General features: G+C 30.6%; 1 protein-coding gene across 1 annotated transcript in view; it reads right to left on the bottom strand.

Moving 5' to 3' along the window:
- The window catches only part of LOC111627894 (sorting nexin-13-like), a 101,514-nt gene that overhangs the window by 50,711 nt on the left and 32,473 nt on the right, over positions 1–18,330 (bottom strand). The window contains exons 6-14 of the mRNA XM_023371575.1: positions 16,245–16,360; positions 15,859–15,986; positions 15,598–15,810; positions 11,726–11,928; positions 8,947–9,062; positions 8,508–8,572; positions 4,569–4,731; positions 3,210–3,298; positions 3,041–3,124 (exon numbers count right to left, since the gene is read on the bottom strand). Of these exons, the coding sequence (XP_023227343.1) occupies positions 3,041–3,124; positions 3,210–3,298; positions 4,569–4,731; positions 8,508–8,572; positions 8,947–9,062; positions 11,726–11,928; positions 15,598–15,810; positions 15,859–15,986; positions 16,245–16,360 (1,177 nt within the window). The remainder of the gene's footprint in view (positions 1–3,040; positions 3,125–3,209; positions 3,299–4,568; positions 4,732–8,507; positions 8,573–8,946; positions 9,063–11,725; positions 11,929–15,597; positions 15,811–15,858; positions 15,987–16,244; positions 16,361–18,330) is intronic.

Here is an 18,330-nt window from a genome sequence, read left to right as displayed (position 1 = left end):
TATATTCTCAGAATTTAAAAAGGTTGAGGTTTAAAAAACAAAAGTAAATACATTTTAAGAATGTAATCAAAACAGATGACGATCGCACTTATACAATCACTTAATTTATGTATATACAGTATTATATAAATTAAGTGATAAATTTGTAAACGTGAATGCAAAGAAATGATTCACTGCGTATAAAAATCCAGCAACGAGTGGAGTAACTTTTCCGGCAAAAAAAAATTATCAATTTAGTGGCGCCATCTGTTACGATATTTTATTAAAAGAAACTTTTTACATTACTAATTATTATATATTAGTATAATACATTTTATTATATACAGTAATATAGAGTATTATATGTTTAAAAAAAAAGTGTAAATGCAAATAATTAGTGAAATCTTTAATTGCGACTCTACTCACCAGTCTGTCTCCAACCCCTCAACCTTTAACCACCAAAATTTAATAGCATAAATTTCCCTAATACACAAATCTCCCTGCAAAATTTCAGAAATTTTCGACAAGAGGCACAGGAGTTATTAAGTTTCAAAGTGGGTGAGCAAAATCGTGCCCCCAACACAAAAAAAAACAAAAAACATCCGATGTTTTTTGCATTNAATTTTTTCCCGCCTGCAGGAAGCGTCAGTCGTTGGCAATCGGCCTATGAGTGAGGTCATGTAGTGCGCTCTCGTCAGATTCCACTAAGCTGGAAAATGACTGAACAACGTGAGCAGCGATATTACATCAAATTTCCCCCAAAACCTTGGCGATACCCAAACGTAAACCATTCGCAAGATTCAGCAGGCTTTCGGGGACGATCCTCGAGGCAAAAAAAAAGCGCGGCAGGTCCGCAGCAATATCAAAGGTCATGTTGACGGTTTTTTCAACTCTCGTGGGGTGGTGTGTCGTGAGTATGCACCACAAGGCCAAACTATCGCAAAGGAGTACTACCAGGAGGTCCTTCGTCATCTTTCCGATACAGTGCGACACAAACGATCAGATCTGTGGTCGATCAAAACTTGGCAGCTCCATCGTGATAACGCATCCACCCATTCTGCGCATCTGATTCGGGCTTTCATCGCCAAACACAATACTCCTGTGGTTCGTCACGCTCCGTACTCTCCCCACGTGGCTCCGTGTGACCTTTGGCTATTTCCCAAGCTGAAAATGCCGCTAAAAGGAACCCGAATTTAGTCGAGAGAAGACATTGTGCAAAATCCGAAGACTGGCTGATGGCCATTCCAAAAGATGCGTTCTAGCGGTGTTTCCAGCAATGGCAGGAACGCTGGGAGAAGTGTATACATTATCAAGGAGACTACTTTAAAGGGGATTAGGGTTTTGTACCTCAAAATCAATAAATGTATTTTTGCCGACCAAAGGTCCGATACTTTTGGAACAGACCTTGTATATACTAAAACTGATTTGTTTACAATTATAACATACAAGTACATGGAATGTTTTATAAAAAATGTTTTATTATACAAGTACATGGAATGTTTTATACATGTAGGGTACAATTATAATTGTACCCTACATTTTTATAAAACATTCCATGTAGTTTAAAATCTTTATATCAAAACATTTTAATTTTTTAAAATTTTTATATAGAAGCATCCAATATCAAAGATTACTACAAAACACATGAATAGGGTTCTAAAATTCCCTAAAATTAGTTTTCAAAATCATATATAGGTATTACAATAAAAATATCCATACAAGTAATTTTATATTTTATAACTATTTCTTTTTTTAATGGCAACTGAAGAAGCTCTACAGCAAAAGTAGTTGCTAGACAACTGCTTTTGTTTACAGAAACATTACTAGCAAAACCATATTTGTTGACGGTTGAGAATTCAAAATGGAATCTTTAAAAGATAATGACAGTACAATGACTGTAGAAATGTAACTGGTGATTTTCACTTGAAAAACAAGAAGTGGAATAAATTTTACACTGTTAATTGTTTTCTAAAAATGCAAATTCCACATTATTAAAACAGTGAATCAAGATAAGACATTCAGTTGCATACTTGAATATTGTCATAGGGTATTAAAAAAGTGTTGTTGGCGTTTTTGGACTGATAGAGAACCAGACAGCTTGAAAATAAAATATTCTACAGCAATACATAAGCCGTATTTAAAAGAAAAAATGTGATCACAAGGAAATGAATTTGACTGAATCAGTCAAAATCAGTTGAAAACACAATGAAAAAGGCTATAAAAATTATGAGAAATACTATTGAAACCTTCAACTAGCTTTGTGATTATTGTAGACAATGTCTTTCCTTATTGCTGCCAGCAGAAACTGTGTTGGAAATAAGCAATTCTATCATTTTGACAGCATTAAAGTTAATATGGAGGTAAAGTTTAAGTGTTACACAAAAATTCCCTAAAAATGTCTTGATGTAATTTGTGATTTCTGAGGCAAGACAGACATCATCTTTTGTCATTTTTTTAGGCAATGCAATTAATGCTGAAATTTATTCCAAAGAATGAGTGCAGAAGTGTTTGATTCCTTTCTTTAAAAAACACTATGATGATAGAAAGTATGTCTTCTGACCAGACATGGCAATATCCTATCACATGGCCATCACCATTCTGAAGAAATATAACATCTGTTACATCAAATGCGTCAAATGTCCCATCTTACACCAATTGAGCACTTTTGGCACTACTTAAAAGTAAGAGAAAACTTATGCAGAGATTGAACAAAAGAATCAACAACAGAATTAGAAAATAAAAAAAAAATCAAATACAAGTTGTACCAAACTCTTAAATCAGTGTTTGCCAATTTATTGGCTTCTTTTAAAACAAAAATGAGGAAAAAAGCTGATTACAGTGTAGATCTTATACTTGAATAGCTTATTAATCACTATGAAATTTTGTTTGATTCTATATTTTAATAAAATAAATTATTAAAAAATACCCTTGTATGGATTTTTTGTTTTCATACCTTGAAAATCTCTAAATATTAAATATTATAAATAATAAAGTATTAGTGCAATAATTTAATAAAAAAAATTTGTTTTTACAAAAACATTTTTTATTAAATTTAACTTACCAACCAGACGATAGTTTGATTAATATAATCAGGATCAGAGAAAAGATTAATCAGTGGAAGCAATACAATATTCACTACAATTTCCTATCAAAAGAAACAGTTACATCATTACTTAATCATTGTTTTAATTATAAAAAAAATTTTGCTAAATTATAAAACTTTTGCTTACTCTAACAATATATCTTAACAATTTGTTGTGAAAGTCTTCTTGTGGCAATAATAAATACAATAATACTTCTGCAAGTTCTCTAAGATAAGCTACAGAGAATAAGAATAAAAAAAAACTAAAATAAACTGCTTTACATTAATATTTTGTAAAATTTTTCAATTACACTTTAACATGCTAATAACTCTTAACTCAAATTATGAATAGCCTTTATATTCATATTTCTGTTTTACAAATGTTTTTGAATATACAAGGTCTTACTTAATTCATTAATTTTATAAATGTCTCATTTCAAAAATAATATGCTGTAAATTATTTTTTAATTTAGTTTGATTATGTTAAACTATAAAGATATACGATATTGCAATTATCTTCAAACTAACAATTCTTGTTTAAATAAACACACTATTACACCAATAACCAGCAAAAACTCAAATAATTTTAATGAAAAAAAAATTATTCTGCTTTCAAACTAATATCTTCAGGTTACATATATCAAATGCAGAATGGAACAACTAATTTTAAAAATAAACAGAACTTAAATGAAACTTCAAATAGGTGAAAACCTGTGCATGCCCAACACAGAAGTAACAAAAAGGAAAAAATAGTTATTTACAACATATAATAATTAATAAAAGAAAAATTATTATGAAGAACATGCAAGCTCAAGCAGTGTTTGCCAAGCCAAGCCCTGTATGAGTTGTATAGTTGACATGGTATTATTTGAATTTTTTGTTGATTACTGGTGTGATAGTATTATCACACCAATTCACACATACATACAACCAGTTTTCTAGTAGTGATAATCTTTGTTTATATTATTATTATGTTTTTGCTCGTTTCTACAATCAAATTAATAAAATATGTTACATTGTATTTTATAGATTAATATATCACTTATTTATAATTTTAATGTAATTTGAATTGCTTCATTCAGAGTCTTATTTTTTAAAATTATATTTAAAGCATGTTTATAATATATAGCTTTATTTCTAAGAAGAGCTGTATTTTATAATTTCTTTACAATCAATCATTTCTGTAATTTGATTCTGCATGTGAATAATCTAAGCAAGCATATCATATAATATAGCATGCTGTTTCTTGTTATTTTATATCAAATAACATATGAATGAGTTAAAATTCTCACATAATAAAATTTCAATTTATTAAATTATTCATTAATAGAAGACAAAGTAAAAAAAAAATACTTTTTCACACTGCTGGAATAATAAAATTATTTAATAAAAAGACTTTGAAGTAAATGAATTGAAGTAGAAAAAAGCCTTAAGATAAAGGTTAAATCTGCACTTTTGCTATTCCTGTGATGTGGAGGAAAAATGAATGAAAAATGTTTAAAGTTACCTTTCTCATGTTCTGGTGAAGTAGATACAAGATCTCTGCATAAATTTTGTTCCATTGTTGTTTCCAAATCAAAAAATAAGGAATGTAAATTTGGACAATTATTTNACATTATTGAGATTAAAAAGATTATAATTGGATGGCACTTGAATATATATGTATGGAACTATAATTTGTACATATATATAATCTATTTTTAATAAGAGTTTAAGTGAATTCAGCTATGTACATTAATAGCTTTTAAATTTGTATAACAATTCTAAAACTATAATCGTATCAACATTATTGAGATTAAAAAGATTATAATTGGATGGCACTTGAATATATATGTATGGAAAAATAATTTGTACATATATATAAAGAGTATTATTAGAAAAAATGAGTACTACAAATAATTACAGAACAACTTTGCATTTGGAATAATACTAAGCAAATAAAATATAAACTAAATAATTCCAAAAGACAAATCATTTTAACAACATACATTTTTTTTAATATTTAATTGACCAGACAAACAATTTTGGGTCAAATTCAAATATTTTATCTTTTTTAAATTCCAGCCAGCAACAGATGGAAAAACAACTTAAAGATAAACAATTCTTCATTAAAATTTTCATCTGTCATTTTTAATGAGGAATTGTTTATATTGTTCACGAATTTCTCCATTTCTCACTTTCATCCTTGGTACAGATACAGTATTCTTTCATATAATGACAGAAGAACAGAAATACCGTATTTTGACAAGTATAAGTCACACTTTTTTTACTACTTTTGGGGCTCAAAATCATGGTGCATCTTATACTCGACAGGTAACCATTTTTACAGTGAAATTACCTACAGTAGTGGTCCACTCTAGGGACCAACCTGTGCAGTGGTCCGTTAAGCAGATGGTCCCTCAACCGAATGACTATAGTATCTAGATTATCAGAGTAGCAACACACGAGTCATCGCCGCCATGTTCTGTCGACTGTCATCACGTGACCTCTGAGTTTACATTAAGAAATGACGATTATTTCAGTTTAATAAAGGCATCGATTCATCCATCCATCATATTCTTGAATAAAAAAAACAAATAAAATGCATCTTTAGACAATCCTATTAAAACAGTTTTTTCTAAATTTTTTGTCTCAAAATAGGAGTGCGTCTTATACTTGACAGCAACTTATACTCATCAAAATACGGTACATTGAACATATACAACATGTACTGTTACTACTGCTATGAGCAAACGTAACACTCCTCAATACCAATATGCTGTGACTAGTCAAAAATTAGAGTGAAATGGTCAAATTGCTAATGAATATTCAAGATATAATGACCTGTATTTGCATTCCTGTAGGTTATATACCCATTTTTGTATATACCCATGAATGAAAAAAGTTAAAAAATTTCAAACTCTTACTGCAAAAGTTATGATCGTAGATCATGTATAAAATGTATTGTGGTAAGAAGACAATATGTGTTTATGCACAAAAATTATGGTTATATATTAACAGCTACAAATATGGTTAAGATAATTAGGGAAGCAGTTGCAGACAGCACTTGCAAAATCCATCTGATGTGAACACATTTGTGATAGCCAAAATATTTAGTGTTCATAATACCATAATCAGGCTCTAGATCAGGGATGGCCAATAGTTTTTGCCCCCAAGCCGAACTGAAAAGAAAACTTTTTCATGGGCCGAACCAGAGGCTGCCCTAGGAAGATTTTGAGATGGTGCGAGATCTCATTGTGGTGTGACTCCGTAGAGATTAAATTGTAGATAGAGATTATAGATACATTTTTCACATTATCATACTTTATCAATGTTCTACGCTGTACTTAAAAGATTTGTAATGGAGGGTTAACTCTAAACACACAGTGAATTGTTGACTTTTTTTTTTAGGCATCAGAATTTTTTGTCAAGCTATTTGAACTTGAGTAGCTAATATTAAAAAATTAATCGCAGGCCACATAAATCCATTACATGAGCCGTATGCCTGCTCTAGATCATGGAACCAACTATCAATGCCAATGCCAAATGTGTTGAAATGTTAACACCAGCTGCAACACCTTCCAATAACAGTTGTTTTCCAACAAGATAGCATCTGTCCAAACTAGAGTTATTTGCTTTACAATGCTTTGAATACAGTGTTTCTCCAATGCCAACCGAACATGACAGTCAAGCACTAGTCCTTGGTTTCCCTAGTTTCCAAATGTAAGTACACTGAATTTTTTCTTTTGGAATGGTCAAGTAAGAAATAATAGTTGGTTTACTGCATACTTGTCAAAAACACAGATATTCATAAAGCCTGAACAAGAGGCAATGGTCACAACAAATGCTTAACAATGCCTGATGAAAAACTAAATATCAATTAAATTTTCTTCAAACTGTCTTGGGGTTTTGAAGTTAATGTGAACTATAATGATGATAGAAGAAAAACTTTGAGGTAAGGAACATTTATCCATAACTCAACTGTTGATATACTGTTCCCAGTTTCAATATTTTAAAAAAATAATAAATACCTTTCATGAGAACACCCTACATAATGTAGAATAAAACAAACATTCTTATGTGAATCAAAAGCTTGACTAAACAAGAACACATGATAAATTTTAAAAATATATTTGTTCAAATTTATACTTATAAGAAATATTTATTATTTCTAAACTTTTTTTAAATATGTGAATTTCTGTTTTCAATATTCAAAACTAAATTGAAATGTAATCTCTTTCTAAAATACCTACTCAGTTTGAACTTCATATTTAAAAATATATATGTAATTTTAAAAACCTTCAAAAGGGAAGATACTTTAAAAGTTAAAATCATTTCAATCTTTTTAACAGTCTTTTTAGAAGAGATTTATTTACACTAAATTAATTTCAAACTGTATTTTCAAACAATTCCTCTTCAGTAGTTGAGGTAGAAAAACAGAGCAAGTAACATAATACAAACACTCTTTAACATACAAGAGTATGGAGATACAATTTAGTCACAAGCTGTCAATTTCTTTATGTGAGAATCTGTGATGATGAGGTTATCACTCTTTTCACCTTAGTGCGGTGTCGGGCCGGTTAGGCCTGCTCACTTTGTCACTGGATGGCTTTGTAGTTTATTTATTCTTACAGGAGACTAAAAATTGAAGATCTCTCTCTCTCGATCAGCTCCTGACACCAGTTAAGAAGTAAGGCATCTTAACTCACAATATGGAATATACTTATTTATGGAATACAATTTCTTCAAATATGAAGGTTTCATGGTTTGAGTGGGGAAAGGTCATTGCATTCGTTGATAGGAGTCCAGCCTCAAAGTAAATCCAATCAACATCAAATAAACAAATAACAAAAACTTTAATGCCTAAGATAAGCCTTGGGTAAATACATACAAGGATGCTAAAATTTATCTATCGACAAGCTAGCTACTTATACATCTAATCAATCGAGAGAGAGTTTACATCAATACCTCTTGACACCATAATACCTCTTGTAGAAAATCAGATGCCTTCAGATCCAGTCTATTCAAACAGCGAAACAATGATTGAAAATCTTCTTTGGAGGTTGGAGGAGAGATGGACAAGAGCTGGGAGATAAGAGTTGACAGATGGAAGCTTGGTCCATGAGCTTCAAGGAGAGTGTCCACCTCAAGCTTGGGATCTCTGCTCCTTTTATCTCCGATTCCCCTTCAATTGGGAGGTAAGTTTTTCCTATGGGACAAGATGCAAAAGCTGCATTGCATGGACAGCTGTCTCATCAGCAGGAGAGATAAGATATCTCCATGGGAAATAGATAAACTAGACAGAAGGTTTTTTTGTTTTGTATCTGTTTCTCATGAATGGGTAGAGCAGTTTGGTCATTTTTTTTCATGCATAAAAACAGTTTAATTGCATTAATTGTTAAATGAAGGTTAGAGAAATTTTCCAACCTTGAAGAAAGGCTCTTGTTCTGTCTCCAACTTCTCACACTTTAATAATGTCATACCAACCCATGAAATTAAATGCACCAAAAATATACATAGGAGAGACAGGAACTTAAAAAAAAAAAAAGTTGATTGATTAGTTAGATTGTTAAAAAAAAGTTAGATTGAAATACATAAATTTGCCATGGCAGAAACATGTAAATGAAAAGAATTGTAAATTCAAACTACTTTATTGTGATATAACGTGTTACATGCTCTGTGTTTCTATCTCAACTACTGAAGAGAAACTATTGGGAAATACAAATTGAAAAGCATTTAGCATAAGTAAATCTTTTCTTTTATAAATAAAAAAGGACTGTTAAAAGATTAAAGTGATTTTATCATTTAAAGTACCTTCCTTTTTGAAAGCTTTTAAAATTACATATATATTTTTAAATAAAAAGCTTATATTTATTATAAGTACTTATAAATGAATAAACAAATACCCATTTCTCTTGCAACTTTTAATTTTGTTTGAGCTTGTCGGAACAGACGAAGATGAGATGCAAAGTCATCAACCAATCTTGTTGTAAGATATGGAACCCATTCAACTTCTTTTGACCTAAATATTTACATAAAGCACAATGTTAAAAGTAATTATTACCTAATTATACATATTATTATTATTTATGTTATATTAATATACAGTCAAATGTCCATATTACAAACTTCTATACAGTGAGTGATTGGTTAACATAATACAATACTTAGAATGAACATAATCTGTTCCAAGACTTTGTTTGCTATCTGAATTGTTCGTTAACCGATTATCGATTTACCACAGGTTTTTATGGAAATTTGATTAATTCGTTCAGGAAACTCCAAAAAATAAAAAAAATACAGTTGACCCCCCTATAACATGGTAGCTATGTTCCTGTTTTTATGAATCCAGCTTCTAGGAGTCCAGCCAATCACAGCCTGGCACATATGCAGTTTACAGACTATGGCTGTTTGAAAGGTTTCTTCCATAAAATTAATCGATTCTAGACTAATTCGACTCAACATTTCCAAAATATGTAAATTTTTTGGGAATAATCCATATAAACTATGCTATAAACAAAAAATTATAGGATTACTTACCAAGTGTGCACTGTTCGACTACACCGTTGCTTAAGCTTGTTTTCGTCTTGGAGATTGTCATCGAATGGCGCTCGCGTGCTTCCTGATAATTTTTTTTGCAAAAAATTTGCTGAACTTTAGAGACATCATTAATATAAATATAATTTTTATGGACATTAAATAATAAATGGTTTTTGGTAGGTCCGCTGCTCGTTTAAACTCAACGGTTTGTGCAATCCTGTTGCGACACGAGTTGGCGATGATGTTTTACTGAATTATAGGAGTTTTTTTCAGCATGTTTGTATGAATACTGTTGCAATTTTTTCGCCATGATATAGGAATACGAACTATAGGAACCCGTGTTATAGGGGGTCGACTGTATATACTTTCTCACTATGTAATAATAAAAATACATATATACACAGTCTTGCATTTTTATTAGTCAACCTTTTGTGGGGGTTAAAGAATATGTTCAATGTCAATTGCTTTCTCTGTTCTTCAGGATTTTTCAAAGTTAATTAATAGCATTGTAATTGTAGAGATCCCCAAGCCTATTAACATGTTGACTGCCAACTAGAGACAACTCATAGTTTGCATTATTGCCTAGGATGCCACCTATGAGTTATCTTGTAGTTTTTTTATTTGCCATATTTGCTTACATAAACAGAACATTTATTAATAAATGAACAGAAAATTTAATCATAAAAAGTTTATTCAAAATCAAAAAAATATTTTTATTGTTTGTGATAATTTTTAAAACAATCTTCCACACAAAGGGCATCTCTGGACAGATTGGACAGAAATAACATGTTTCTTGGCATTTTTTAGCTTTGGTACAAATTCAACATGGCTTTGTCGGATGCTGGTTTTTTCAGTAGGTGGGATACTCTGTAAATAATGAAGCTCTTGCAATGTAATTTTTTTTGAAACTGGTTGAATCTCTTCTCCAATCAACATGTTGATGAATGCTTCTCTAAACTTTATAAGTTTTATTTTAGAAGAAGTTGCTTTTTGAAAAAGTTTATGTGCATTGTGTATATGTATCTCTATAATATGTAATCTAACCTTTTTGGGCCATCTAATAGTCTTTCTTAAAGCTGTGTAGTATGATAGCATTTTATCTGATCGGTAAATGCCAGACATTCCTTGATTGTAATCTCAAATTATATTCGGTTTCATCGAACGTTTTCCATTGTGATTGAACAACTCTACTATTTCAACAATGTGCATGTTTGAAATGGTAAGGGCTTCTCATTTGTCTTTCCATTTACATATAGTAACAGGACCATTTCGCTGCTAAATAAACTCCCCCCTTTTAAGTTTTTTATTTACCACTTCTCTGGGATTCCCCTTTCTGTTATTTCGTAGAGTTCCACACAAACAAGTTTATTGTGTAGTCAGTAATTTTGTAAAAGCAACAGAATTATAAAAATTATCCATGTATACTGTATATCCCTTATCAAGATAGTCCTCAAGTAAGTGTAAGACAACATCAGTAGTGTGACCTAAATTACTGTCAATTCCCTCAGATTTTCCACTGTAAATTGTTATTTTCATAACAATACCATTGGATTCACATAGTTCATACAGTTTGACATTGTACTTGTATTTTGTATTTTTTATGTACTGGCAAAAATGCAATCTTCCATGCCACAACATCATTGATTCATCGATAAACATATTTTTATGTGGCACATAGTTTTGGCGCATAATGATATTAAAATGATTTAGTATTGGTCATACCTTATGTAATCTGTTGGAAGATGGTATTGAGCTATCAACTAGGTGAAAATAATGCAGTGACAATTGGAATTTATTTTGACTATACATGATTGCCAAAACATGTTATACAGTTTGTCTTACTCCAGTAATGTTCTATTGAAAGAAAAGAACAAAGGCCCATTTGTAATACAAGTACAATAAAAACTTTCATTTCTGCAGCACTGATGTCTTTCCACTGTGATACCCTTTTAGATTTTTTTATTTCTTTGTTTTGCAATTTCTTGCACAGCATACAAATTTGTTTGTTCGAGCACTAATGAAAGAAATTCTTCTGAAAAAAAATAAGTCCACCAGCGTTTGCACTAAGATTTATCGTATCCAATTTCAAACCAATATTTTCTTGGAAAATAAATAGTTCAGGATTTTTGTTGATTTTCTGCCCACAAATTATTGTTTGGATTTGATGTGGTTGCTTGAGAAGTATCATGATTCGCTTCAGGTTTGGAGATGACTTTTTCATCACTGTCTTCACTTGAATCCTCAGAAGGTACATAATCGCTACTGTCATCCTCGCCAAAAATCTCATCAGATTCTGAATCACTTAGATTAGTATAGTAATCAAGTTGTTTTCCAGTCAGTGGTCTTTTCTTATCCATATTGGGGTATTTATAATTTGATTATAAAAAATAATTATAAAACAACACACTCAAGAAAGACGTAAATGTGATGTGCTCAACTCTATATCTGATTTATTACTAATGAATTTAGATGCATATCTCTGACTCGGCTGTAGTGAAGTGACAGGTTGAATCGTGTCTGTGCATGAATAAACTTGTAGTTTGGCTTTAGTGAAAAGTTTTCTGTTATATAAGCCAACTACGATATAATTCATAAGATTTTTTTTTTTTAAAAAAAACATATTCTATATGCTTTTTGACAATTACTATGTACTGTACTATAATTAGAATTTTTAATAATATAATATAATTAAATTAAGTTGGCTTTTTACACTGGAATCCTGAAAAGTACTGTGGCAGTGAATGTGTTAACCTCAACCTGGTTTGGAAGCCATTCTAAGACCGTTGTTCTGACATCCTCCCACTTCTTCAAAAAATCTTAATAGCAGATATTGGCATTAATCCTCTTTTTCAGAAGAAAACATATTGCGCCAAGTTTCTTGGTATTTTTCATTCGGGAATTCTTGGCATTCTTCTGTCGTCAGATCCCTTTGAGGTTCCATCATGAACTCTTCAATGTTCTTTATTTCTCAGATGTGATTTTTGTTACTCCTTTAGCTGCTTGAGTCTTGATTATACTGAATCTTTCTTAGATAAGATTGAATTGCATCCTAATGTAGATCTGTTCAAGCCATACTGCCCAGCAACATCAATCATCATCTATCCACTCTCTACCATTGCTATGTATATTCTCACCTTTTGAAAATAAAAACTGATGCAAAACTTAATGAGTCCCCGCCCGACAGTCTTGCGAATACTATAAAAAAATTATTTCTGTTAGAAAAATAAAAGGCTGAAATTACAAAGGAGAGTTTCAAAGTTTGGAGGAATACTATCTGATCAGTATATAGTGGGTTGAGCGTCGATGTCCACGTCTCCCATGATCCAAAAAGTTTCAAGTTGTTGCCTGAGACAAGGGAATTTTTTATGTCACTTTTTCTTGTGTTTGTTGTCTGAACATAAAAATCTTTTGCAAAAGTTTTATTATCTGATCACCCACTGTATAGCAAATTTTTATATTGTACACTGCTCTTTCAGCAAAAAAATATATGTAAAATTGCTTCTAAATAATAAAGTTAAATGTCTATATAACAAATGTTTTTAATTTGTAAGGATCATCAAATAATAAAAGCTGATTACTTCCTCTAGGTGGAGTTTGAATTTAGATTCAATTTCAGATAGCAATCTGTAAAGCCTTTGTAAAATTGCACACCAGGTGTGAGAAATAATGGTCATTAGCTTTTAAAACCATCATGTAATCTGCTCCCCATGTGGCTACTGGTTGTAAAAAAGGGGTAAAGAGATAAGGTTCAAACGTTGTCATTAATAGATAAACTATTTACAATTAATGAATGTTGAAAATGTTAGAAAGGTGATAATTTTGACAACTGCTGGACTAATTTTTGATATTAGTGCGATTTTATTTTATTTAATTATCCAGTTGAAATTTGAAGAATTATTAATGTAGTGCTTAAGCATTACTAAAAAGATTAATGTGTTGTGGGAAGTTGATAAAGGCTCAAAAAAGAAAGACATTGTAGCAAAGTTTAGAATTCTGAATAGTTTACCAACCATACTAACAAATTGCAAATCAGTTTTGAAATTAGCCAATAATGTAAGACCTACAGGAAAACAAGCTAGAACCAGCATTTATGTCAATGTAGATGAAGTAATTTTAATGCTCATAGTAAAAGTGTGAAGAAAATTTCAAAAAAAAAAAAATTTTAATTGTTCTGTGCAATAAAAACTTAATTTTTCTTTTTTACAAAAATGTAGTTAAATGAAGTTTTAAATATTTTAACACAGGAATGTAAACTTATTTGAAATTAAAATTATGTTTATATTACATTTATAATAATTTAAATTAGGTAAAATAATGAAAAAATAACATTAAAATAATACTTTATTTACCAAAAAGTGTAATTTCTGTATAATGAAATTTCTATGTAGCAAATTTTTTTCAGGATTTAGTAACTTCATTATATAGAAGTTTGACTGGATTTATTACCCATAAGTAGTATGGCAAAATAATTTTAGTAAGTGAATAATGTTGGTCTAAAAAATTTTCTGAAGATTTGAAAACTGTAAACTTAAGATAATGAAACTGGCTGGATGGACAAAATGTTTAAGGCAAGAATCTGTTGTTCTGAAGAACTTGGGATTTGAATCTAAGTTGGATTCTTAAGTTTTGATATATGGTCTAGCCCAGATAAAAGTCAGACCCTATTGTTTATCACCTGATCCCTCCAGTTTAGAGCAGTCAAGCAGCGAGTAATAATAAAAAAATTACTCAATGTATTGATGCTGTCATAATTTCTAATCATTAAATTTTCCTCACAAAACTATTTTGTTGCAATAAAATTTATAAATTAATACCTGCCCAAATTTTTTCGGCATGATATATTTTATTAGATTAGGATTAAATAAATAAAAATTAATCCATCAGTAATAACAGTAGATCAGACAATTTTAACAAATTTTCTTATTTAATATAAAACAAAAGAACAAGATATTTAATTTTCAATGCTAATAAGATTTGTGAGAAACTATTTACAGTTACACACACTAATATAAGTAAGTTAACAGTTATTTACATAGTTATATCCTGACTTTGATCAGGAATAGCATTTTGCACGGGTTGATGTCAGATTCTCATTTAAATTATTTCTCTCTAATCTAATTAATAATTAATTTTTATTAAAGACAATGTTCACTGGGAAATTATCTGTATTGCAACAAATTGAATTGTGTATTATTTCATGTCAACAACATCCAGAATGAAACAATAGTAAATACTGTATTTTGGTTCAAGCATGTACTGTACTTTATAGTTCTGATTTGTTTCATTGTATACTTTTTACAGAACATTTATTGCTATTCAAGTTTGTCAAAATAATTTTTTTTTTCAAAAATTTGTAGGATCAACTGTTATGTTGAATGCTATTTCATTTTAGTTTTTTACATCTTTTCCCTGTTTCTGCATTGTTGTTTTTATAATATTCTCTTAGAAAGCGTAGGTTTTGATATAATTTTTGCTTCAGACACATTAGGAAAGAAGTTAAACTAGTCATCATCATGCAATATAAATATTCTGTTATTTTGAATTTAAGATCTACTTCCTTTCACATGTTTCCAAACTTAAAATCTGAGTGCTTCTTAAACTTGATATATTCTTTATCAATACAATAATAAATATATGTTAGAAGACTTTACGAAGTTTGTGGCATCCGTTATCCATGCGACAGTCCGAATACAGATACCACGAAAAGCGTCATCATTTTGAATGGAAACCCGAAATGACCTGAGAAAATTATTGTGCCCATTGTGGGTTTTCCCAGGTCCCTTATCGTGGACCTGGACAAACTCACAATGGGCACTAGATAAGGCCTCTCTTGTGTCCACAAAAAAAAAAGAGTAGAAAATCCGAAAAACAAAATACGCATAAGAATTTTAAATATCGAGACATTGTTTTCTTCTACTCGAGAAATCTTAATTACACTGGTGAGACATATGATTAGGATGACATATTCTCAGTCGTCTAATTCTTAATCTTCGACAAGATCTGGATTCCAGGTTTACCGTAGAAGATTTCCAAGAAAGTCCTTCATAATGAACGTGCAATTCTGATATGTAACATACAAGTGGAGAGGAACTTAATGGATAGACCGTATCCAGAAAATTGGAGACGTCTTGCGATTCTGTTAAAGAAATTAGAAGGCACAAAGATCGTTGGAAGAGCCACATCCCGGCATCGCTTTTCCCTCGAGTCGCCAAAAACAATAACTGTAGGTCCTAAAAATGAACAAACGAAGGTAAAATGTGTAAAAATTTATAAATCACCTCTCCCAATGACGTATCCAATCTAATATCGCCTTCGAATAAATTCACATTTTCCATAGAACTCTTATACAAAGCATAATTGACGGTTTCATTATTTGCTGAAACAGTTCTTTGATAGGAAAGGAATNCTTTATTGTGATATAACGTGTTACATGCTCTGTGTTTCTATCTCAACTACTGAAGAGAAACTATTGGGAAATACAAATTGAAAAGCATTTAGCATAAGTAAATCTTTTCTTTTATAAATAAAAAAGGACTGTTAAAAGATTAAAGTGATTTTATCATTTAAAGTACCTTCCTTTTTGAAAGCTTTTAAAATTACATATATATTTTTAAATAAAAAGCTTATATTTATTATAAGTACTTATAAATGAATAAACAAATACCCATTTCTCTTGCAACTTTTAATTTTGTTTGAGCTTGTCGGAACAGACGAAGATGAGATGCAAAGTCATCAACCAATCTTGTTGTAAGATATGGAACCCATTCAACTTCTTTTGACCTAAATATTTACATAAAGCACAATGTTAAAAGTAATTATTACCTAATTATACATATTATTATTATTTATGTTATATTAATATACAGTCAAATGTCCATATTACAAACTTCTATACAGTGAGTGATTGGTTAACATAATACAATACTTAGAATGAACATAATCTGTTCCAAGACTTTGTTTGCTATCTGAATTGTTCGTTAACCGATTATCGATTTACCACAGGTTTTTATGGAAATTTGATTAATTCGTTCAGGAAACTCCAAAAAATAAAAAAAATACAGTTGACCCCCCTATAACATGGTAGCTATGTTCCTGTTTTTATGAATCCAGCTTCTAGGAGTCCAGCCAATCACAGCCTGGCACATATGCAGTTTACAGACTATGGCTGTTTGAAAGGTTTCTTCCATAAAATTAATCGATTCTAGACTAATTCGACTCAACATTTCCAAAATATGTAAATTTTTTGGGAATAATCCATATAAACTATGCTATAAACAAAAAATTATAGGATTACTTACCAAGTGTGCACTGTTCGACTACACCGTTGCTTAAGCTTGTTTTCGTCTTGGAGATTGTCATCGAATGGCGCTCGCGTGCTTCCTGATAATTTTTTTTGCAAAAAATTTGCTGAACTTTAGAGACATCATTAATATAAATATAATTTTTATGGACATTAAATAATAAATGGTTTTTGGTAGGTCCGCTGCTCGTTTAAACTCAACGGTTTGTGCAATCCTGTTGCGACACGAGTTGGCGATGATGTTTTACTGAATTATAGGAGTTTTTTTCAGCATGTTTGTATGAATACTGTTGCAATTTTTTCGCCATGATATAGGAATACGAACTATAGGAACCCGTGTTATAGGGGGTCGACTGTATATACTTTCTCACTATGTAATAATAAAAATACATATATACACAGTCTTGCATTTTTATTAGTCAACCTTTTGTGGGGGTTAAAGAATATGTTCAATGTCAATTGCTTTCTCTGTTCTTCAGGATTTTTCAAAGTTAATTAATAGCATTGTAATTGTAGAGATCCCCAAGCCTATTAACATGTTGACTGCCAACTAGAGACAACTCATAGTTTGCATTATTGCCTAGGATGCCACCTATGAGTTATCTTGTAGTTTTTTTATTTGCCATATTTGCTTACATAAACAGAACATTTATTAATAAATGAACAGAAAATTTAATCATAAAAAGTTTATTCAAAATCAAAAAAATATTTTTATTGTTTGTGATAATTTTTAAAACAATCTTCCACACAAAGGGCATCTCTGGACAGATTGGACAGAAATAACATGTTTCTTGGCATTTTTTAGCTTTGGTACAAATTCAACATGGCTTTGTCGGATGCTGGTTTTTTCAGTAGGTGGGATACTCTGTAAATAATGAAGCTCTTGCAATGTAATTTTTTTTGAAACTGGTTGAATCTCTTCTCCAATCAACATGTTGATGAATGCTTCTCTAAACTTTATAAGTTTTATTTTAGAAGAAGTTGCTTTTTGAAAAAGTTTATGTGCATTGTGTATATGTATCTCTATAATATGTAATCTAACCTTTTTGGGCCATCTAATAGTCTTTCTTAAAGCTGTGTAGTATGATAGCATTTTATCTGATCGGTAAATGCCAGACATTCCTTGATTGTAATCTCAAATTATATTCGGTTTCATCGAACGTTTTCCATTGTGATTGAACAACTCTACTATTTCAACAATGTGCATGTTTGAAATGGTAAGGGCTTCTCATTTGTCTTTCCATTTACATATAGTAACAGGACCATTTCGCTGCTAAATAAACTCCCCCCTTTTAAGTTTTTAATTTACCACTTCTCTGGGATTCCCCTTTCTGTTATTTCGTAGAGTTCCACACAAACAAGTTTATTGTGTAGTCAGTAATTTTGTAAAAGCAACAGAATTATAAAAATTATCCATGTATACTGTATATCCCTTATCAAGATAGTCCTC

Source organism: Centruroides sculpturatus, unplaced genomic scaffold (genome assembly GCF_000671375.1).
Source record: "Centruroides sculpturatus isolate CEXI.00-Female unplaced genomic scaffold, Cexi_2.0 scaffold449, whole genome shotgun sequence".
NCBI lineage: Eukaryota > Metazoa > Arthropoda > Arachnida > Scorpiones > Buthidae > Centruroides > Centruroides sculpturatus.
This window is presented reverse-complemented; position numbering and strand designations above follow the sequence as displayed.